This window comes from Triticum dicoccoides, chromosome 5A (assembly GCF_002162155.2).
Source record: "Triticum dicoccoides isolate Atlit2015 ecotype Zavitan chromosome 5A, WEW_v2.0, whole genome shotgun sequence".
Taxonomy (NCBI): Eukaryota; Viridiplantae; Streptophyta; class Magnoliopsida; order Poales; family Poaceae; genus Triticum; species Triticum dicoccoides.
Genome location: NC_041388.1, coordinates 608,697,802 through 608,705,457, shown reverse-complemented (window position 1 = coordinate 608,705,457; position 7,656 = coordinate 608,697,802). Strand labels below are relative to the sequence as shown.

At 42.6% G+C, this 7,656-nt stretch overlaps 1 protein-coding gene across 1 annotated transcript; it reads right to left on the bottom strand.

Moving 5' to 3' along the window:
- Positions 1-1,482: 1,482 nt before the first annotated feature.
- On the bottom strand, positions 1,483-7,195 carry LOC119303358 (citrate synthase 3, peroxisomal-like). The gene is made up of 13 exons (XM_037580480.1): positions 6,892-7,195; positions 5,959-6,139; positions 5,781-5,866; positions 5,553-5,657; positions 5,293-5,355; positions 4,989-5,098; positions 4,768-4,887; positions 4,619-4,694; positions 3,644-3,717; positions 3,390-3,510; positions 2,646-2,743; positions 2,424-2,547; positions 1,483-1,908 (listed from the first exon to the last, which is right to left on the bottom strand). The coding sequence occupies exons 1-13, from the start codon at positions 7,111-7,113 to the stop codon at positions 1,777-1,779; spliced, it is 1,512 nt and encodes a 503-aa protein (XP_037436377.1). The 5' UTR covers positions 7,114-7,195; the 3' UTR covers positions 1,483-1,776.
- Positions 7,196-7,656: the final 461 nt, after the last annotated feature.

The following is a 7,656-nucleotide window of genomic DNA, read 5'->3' as shown; positions in this document are numbered from 1 at the left end:
CGGTCGTCTAGAGTAGTCATTGTAAGCAATGGAGCAACTCATGTTAACATATGGTGGGCGCATACAGATAACGAGACAGTCATAGCTTGTGTGTATGACATTCCTGATCGGTTGATGCAGCCTACCTATCATGCCCAAAGTCTCGTAGTAAAGTTTTGACGGAGCAGTACCTCTAATTACTTATGTGCATCTAGGTTCTTAAATGTTTCCACCTCATAATTTTCCTCGCTTTTTTTTGCGACTCTTTCTTACTATTCTACATCTATAAATATCTACATACTCAATCCTCTCTCGACAAGAACGCATGCAGGTCTTAGATGCCCAAGGGGAGGCAGGAATTTGTTTGGCTTTGCTTCTTCGGAACGGGCGACATCAAGAAGCATGTTAACAGCCGTTGACTCTAGTCCAGTGTAATGAGATAAACTTCCACATGAATGCCTCACCACTTCTGTCATTGGTCCAACCTAACCCACTGCTCCTGCATCGAGAAAGTGCACAAATCATTAGCTAGTGCAAGGAATACGAGGTGCATAATTCCCAAAAGGTACTGCCTACAAAAGACGACGATCGACACTGACCCGGTCAAGCTTGGAACAAACATCAATGGTGGAACAAACGAGTGAGAGTCAGCAGTGTGTCTCCTCATTGCATCAGTGTATTACTATTGCTCAAGAAGACATGGGATGTGATCCAGAAAGGAAATAGCATGCACAGATCCAAAAACAGAGATATAAAACAGAGCAAGGTAGCAAGTTACAACAGCAAAAAACTGAAGACAGTAACCATATGATACGAAAATGAACTAGACAGAATGGCGCGCTCCGCTACGCCTTTGCTATATTCATGTCCTCCGTATGCGATTTTGCAGGTTTGACCACGAAGGCACCACCCCCGGCAATCAAACCCGCACAAACAACCACACGTAGTTCATTGAAGTACCGCCTACTTCCTCTATCCCAAAAATACTGACAAATGGATAAAATAGATGTATCTATAACTAAAATAAGTCTAAATACAACCATTTCTAGGACAAGTATTTCCGAACGGAGTGAGTACCATGCAACGACCAAACACAACACCCAGAACGTTGCCAACTACAGGGAACATCACCGAAAGAGCAGCAACGAACAGTCCACCGGTCTGGCCAAACGGAAGCACAGTCAGCGCCACGCACATAAATCGCATCAGTGTGATTGTAAATCCAACATCATTAGAGCATAGTTTTGAAAACCTAGACCGGCGAATGAACCGAACAGGCTGCTGGAGCACCGGTACAACCGTTGGTCCGTCCAGGTTCGATAAAATAGTAACACGTTTTTAACTGAAAAAGGGAACTTTTTCCCAAGGTAAAAAAGAACTAAATAGCGCGTTAACTAACGGTCAAATGGCATGATTTTTCATTGCTGGCCAGGGATCGAATCCTACGCACCGCACTAATATGCACACTCTTACGAAGACCGACATGCCATCAACTACTCCCTCTAAAGTTAAGACTTATTTTGGGACGGAGGGAGTATGATTATTTTTTCCAATCATGAGCTCACATTGCATGCATGCAGAGATGAAGCTGGAAACTGGAAGTGTGTGCATAGATAGTGTCCACAGCGTGCCTTTTACTAGAAGTTTATTACATGGCAACTGCTAAGTGTCTTGGTGACACCAGAAGGATAACAGCTCCCGGACTCGAGCCGCTGCGGCGTTGTGAGGGGCAACGACAGCAGCCTGGTTTATTGCGTGGGCTGGATGCTGCACCATGCATCCGTGCCTGCTGCTGTTCTACAGGGAAGAACCAGCACGGCGACGCCTCGTTGCGTTTGATGCAGCGATCTGACCGAGCTCCTCGCCCTGGTTAGATGCCACTCGTTCCCTCACAGGGGTGTAGTGCCTCAGCCAAACGCCCGTGTATACCTGAAGAAATAGCAAACAAATTAACGCCGACAAAGCAATCATTGCACAAGTATGAGAAGATCTGGCTGCCTGAGTAACTAACTACTGTCTTAGATGGTTTGTTTTAGCAACTGCATGACTCAAATAATGTTAACAGAATTATTTGTTCTACTAATTTTGAGAATATGACAGAAAAAAAAACAGGATACTATAGGAAGACAAGATAAAGTGAAACATGACTAGAATTCATTGACTGACTTCTGCATAAGCAAAATCGTTTCAAGGTGCATAAAGGAACATGTATCACAGTGATAAGAAGTCCTTGCTAAAGCACAGGGAAAACTAGATCCACCGAACAACACTCAAAAGAATAAGAAGCATGTACAACATTATATTTCACACTACAGATCAAAGAATAATAGCAACTCTTAAGCTGGTGCTCAGTATAGACTGACAAACAAAACAAAAATGGTTGTCCCCGAATTCAGAACAAGCAAAAAGAAGTGCTCTACATAAAACTGTTGATAGCTACTGACCTGTTGAGGCCTCATAATTTTATTGTCAGGGTCATCAAGTGACTCCTTCCAATGTGCTAGCCAACCAGCCATGCGAGGAATTGCAAATAACACAGGGAAAAATTCTGTAGGGAATCCCATCGCTCTGAAAATCAACGAGTCACAATGTAAGTATTCAATAACAGAAATAGGGTGCACGGGGGATAGAAAGTAGACTCAGTTTCGAAGAAACAACTGATACACCTGTAAATCAGGCCTGAGTAAAAATCCACATTTGGATACAGCTTCCTCTTGATAAAATAATCGTCTGACAGTGCTGCCTTCTCCAAAGCAACAGCAACCTGGCATGGCATCAGAAAACATCATAAGGATGTGTTTGATTCGGCAACGCATGATTACAGTTTCGACCACCAATAGCCAAGCTGTTTAGGATCCTCATTTAAAGAAAACGACATAATTATTAGGCCCTTGTTGATACCATAACTCTAGGGTGTTTAAAGAAAAAGAAGTTAAATAGCAAAATGAACGATTGTCAAACCCTGAAGTGTTACCATTTGTGATATTAGCAAACAAGAGTAGCATAAAACACACAGCTTTCGTTCAGTCATAAAAAGAACAGATGGCGAACAATCGTACAACTTAGGTCCACTATTTTTGTTCCTTTCAACAGTCAACAGATCCAAAGTGGAAATAATCTGAATTGCACTTCATCTATCTCACAATTTTTCAGTCAATTTTCACCCAGTAGAAAAGAGATATTTTTACTGTATTTTCTATCTTGCATGGTTCGATCCTTTTACTCTGTTACTTGCGAAACATAATGTTTCATAGACAAAGTTACTGACACTTAGCACCCACAGCATAAACAGAGCAACACTGTTTCATTACATGAGAGCACCGATCAAACTCTCGCCACATAAATGGAGGTTTCGTAAAGTTCTCAGAAAATCTTCCTCTCTACAGTTAAACAGATCAAGAATAGCTGACCTCGATAAGAGGATCCCGTCCAACAATAGAGAAAACCTCCTCTGCTAACTTTCGGATGACTTTAGCACGAGGATCATAATTCTTATACACACGGTGCCCAAAACCTGACATTTTCCGTTTCCTGGAAAATGACAGACATCGCTTGTAAAACAAGTCCCACGGTACATCAAAAGGTATCGAAGTAGAAATTCTACTGAAAAGACTATCACGGAGACAAGAAAAATATCAATCAAGCAGGAGTTGTGTATTATCACCTGTTCTTCACTCCCTCAATGAAATCTGGAATATTCTCCACAGCTCCAATCTCATTCAACATTTTAAGTACCGCCTGACATACAGAACATAACACTAAGTCCCATGGTAAGATGCAAATCATTGATCTCTTTTGGCCAGGATGCAGGTTTCTGAAATTAAAAGACTTCACAATACATACATTCCCTAAAAACTAACATGGTGTGGGGCTGGAAGGATATTCCTGGGAGGATGGATCTACTTGCATGACGCCACGATGAGAAACAGAAACACATAGAAATGTGTTGGTGGGCCTTGCTTCAGGAATTCATTTTCATGAGTTTCAATGTGAATCAGGCAAAGATTAATCACCTTCGAAATTATAGATAGTAATGGATTCTGCTTTACATGGAGAAAATGATAGCCTGCCAGTATGCATAAACACTTTACAGGTACCAAATCTAATAAAATCCATAGACGCATTAATAAGTTGTTCCTTGTGGTCTAATAATCTTGGTTATACTGTGTGCACTAGTTTTGATAGTTCCAAATTAAGGAGATATTGAGCAATGTAGATAAGGTCAGGGAGATATGGATATCAGACTCTTCATAAAAGAAATTGGAGCATTGGTCGTCATGGAACCGTTGCAAGCTCCTGCCGGGTACATAGGATGAACTAGAACTGCATGAGACTGCTAGTCACATACTTTCAGTTTTGTTAGGTTTCAATTTGGGTTTTGAATGGGCCTGGTAGGGCCAGAGGTGGAACACACGGTCTAAAACTGATTTAAGTGTAGGTTAATGATTATTTAAAATACAAACTTCCTTACAAGTGGATGCAAGATTCAGAAGGTTTTTCATGTAAAGCTACTGAGGCAAGGTCCTGCTGTTTCTTAGATTAATTAATGAATTACTAATGATGAGGATTGTCAAATATGTAGAAACATTATAAGCTTGAATTCATGAACGAGGAGGATGCAGAGCTCGATATAATTTACCTCATTTGCGCCACCATGCAGTGGACCATATAGAGCTCCAACAGCGCCAGAAAGAGCAGTGAAGACATCGACACCACTATACAGATATCATAGGTAATTAGACATCAATTTACTACTCGCACTTGAGAGGAGAATGAAGGACATGATACCTTGAAGCAAGGTGCCTAACAGCAGCTGTTGAGCAGTTCATTTCGTGTTCAGCATGGAGAATAAAAAGGATATCTAGAACCCGTGCAAGTCGGGGATTTGGCTTATATTCTTTGTTACCCCTGCAACACAACAAACATAGAAAAATATGTAGCAAATGGATTATTTAGCCAATATATGTGGGAAAAACAAATGAAAATAATTATCAAGTAATGTGACTTACAAAGAGTCTAGCATATACAAGAAATTCTCTGAATAAGAAAGATTATTTGAAGGAAGGACAGCAGGCCTTCCTGCTAGTCTCAGGTAGGCTGCAGCTGCTATTGCTGGTGCCTAAACAAATGGTCAGATATAGAAAGTTAAGTCACGTAGATGACTAAAGACAGAAAGTACTGTTGTTGCAACTTTCATCATGAGGTTATGTGCGGAATCCGTGGATATTTTAAGCATGGCAACATAATTTAATCAGTTGGATGAGTATCCTGAAAAACTACACTAACTGAAGATAATCAGATTATTAGTCATACCTTCCCAAGAACTCGCACAATTTGCTTATCCCTAACCTGCTTTGAGTTGTACAGATCTTGCCCCTGTATGGGTAGAATATGTCAAAGATCAACTTCAAACTGTTAAGCATAATAATAAAAAATTAAGTATGCATGTACAACAAACTATCAAACAAGAATTATAACAGTGAAAGTTTAAGGGTTTGACGGATACTATTGCATTGCGTAAGAACTATGTGAATAATCATCTGCCTAAATTGGTGCATTCAGAATGTGCTTACTCTAAGGGCAGGGTTTGCATCTGGGTGGAAGACAGAAAGTGTGCTCATTGCACTGGCAAGGACACCCATGGGGTGGGCATCGTGAGGCATTGATTGTATGATATCCTGCCAAAATTAGAAAGCACCATACATCACTTTGTAATCAGAGCGAAGCCCGAAACCTACATGATATTCTTAATATATTGTAATATCAAGACTCTAAAAGAAAAGGTAAGGGACAACGCATACCAAGAGTCCTTGAGGAACAGCAGAGTGCTGTGAAATTGCAAATTCCCAGCCTGCCAGTTGACTCTGAGTGGGCAAGTTCCCGTACACTGTGAACGCACAAGTCATTAACCAACGATTACAACAAAAAAAGCGAATATGCTCTGGAATTCAATAGGAATACAAGTTGCAAAACACTTACTTAAGAGGTAGGCGACCTCAACAAACGAACTGCTTTCGGCCACCTCCTCAATTGGATAACCCCTGTAGCGAAGAATTCCCTCATCCCCATCAATGTAGCAGATGGAAGAACGCACAGGGGCAGTGTTGAGATAACCAGGATCGTAAGTCTTAAGACCCTTGTCATCTTTCCCAGTGGTAATCTACAACATAACACAACGACAATCAGTTTTGTCCTCTTCGATCTGGTTTCATGATACAAATGAAGGATCATTGAGGCAGAGCTCCTGCTAGTTCCTTGAAAAAGAAGGTGTCACTGAAAGTAAAATGCTTATAGCGTGTTTTGTTAAAATTTGGTGCTGCAAAATCACAGAAATCTATAGGCAATTTCTACTGAAATAATTACGGCTACCAGCTTCCCAAGCTATACATGTCGGTCAATTAGACAAGTTCTCCTAGACCATGCCATAACATTGTTAATTGCAACAATTACCCATCAGAACAAATTTCAAGCTTGTACTGATTATCAGCTCAACTTCAACCTCACGTACAATAACCATATATTGTTGGCCCGATTGCATTAAATTTAACGAGCTCGGTCGAATTAAATATTTAATACGTCTATCTATCATCCTCAATTACAATTTCTACAAAAGAATAATTCATCAATTGCTGGATCATCTGATCTGATCACAGGTTCAACAGTAGATCCTAATTATTGGACTGGAACCTCAACTACCAACCAAAACTTAAGCTCTTTCATTACATGCGCCTAGCTACGACGAGTAGGATAAAAATCCTGATCCAATCCCGAATCCATAAGGCCAGCCCACCGCCAACCGAACTGCAGAGCACAAGCACTCTGCTACGGACAGAGGCAGCACAGATCGATTCACGCCACCCCCCGCCGCAGGAGAAGACAAGCTAATATCAGGCTGGACTGCTGGTTTTATACCTTCTTGAAGTCTGTGGCGCGGACGGTGCCGTCCTCCGAAACCTTGACCTCGTACCGCTTCCCGGTCCTCGAGTCCACCACGGCGAGCACGCCGGCGCGGGCCCCCGGGGCCGCGGCCGACGCCGGCGACCTCCCCAGCGCGGCCGCGGGGTCCGCGCCGGCGGCGAGGAGGTGGGAGGAGAGCACGGCGAGGCGGCCCCGCGCGGGATCGGCGCGGTCCATCGGATCGGTCGGTGCGATGCGAGCAGGGTGGACTGGAGACGAGCAGAGCAAGAGAAGAGAGGGAAGCGGTTGCTTGGACGTCTAGTTTGGTACGGCTTTTGCTTCGCGCAGCAGGATGCTGTTTATCTTTTCCTTTTTAAGTAGCGCCGATGGTCAATGTGTTCGTCTCGTGTGTTCACTAGTACGGTTATTTTCTAGGAGCAGGAGCGTCTCTAACACACCCTTTAAACCGCGGAGCGTTTTCAGTTCGTGGAAACGCATTTTTTAAGGATTGGTTTGAGCTGCAGCCGAACAAACTCCTCAAACTTAAATTGTAAAATTAAATACTCATTTATTTTTCCTGACGTCTTTTTCTTTCTCTCGCCCATGTCCACGGTCAGCTAGCTCGCTTCTACGAAACCGGCGAACAGCGCATAAAACGGCCAAATACGGAGCCGCGGGCGTCCAGGGTGACTTGCACGAAACTAACTAGCTCGAATCAATCCAAACGGCCAAATACGGAACCACCGTCGTCGTAGCTAGCTGAATCAATCCAGGAGCTAG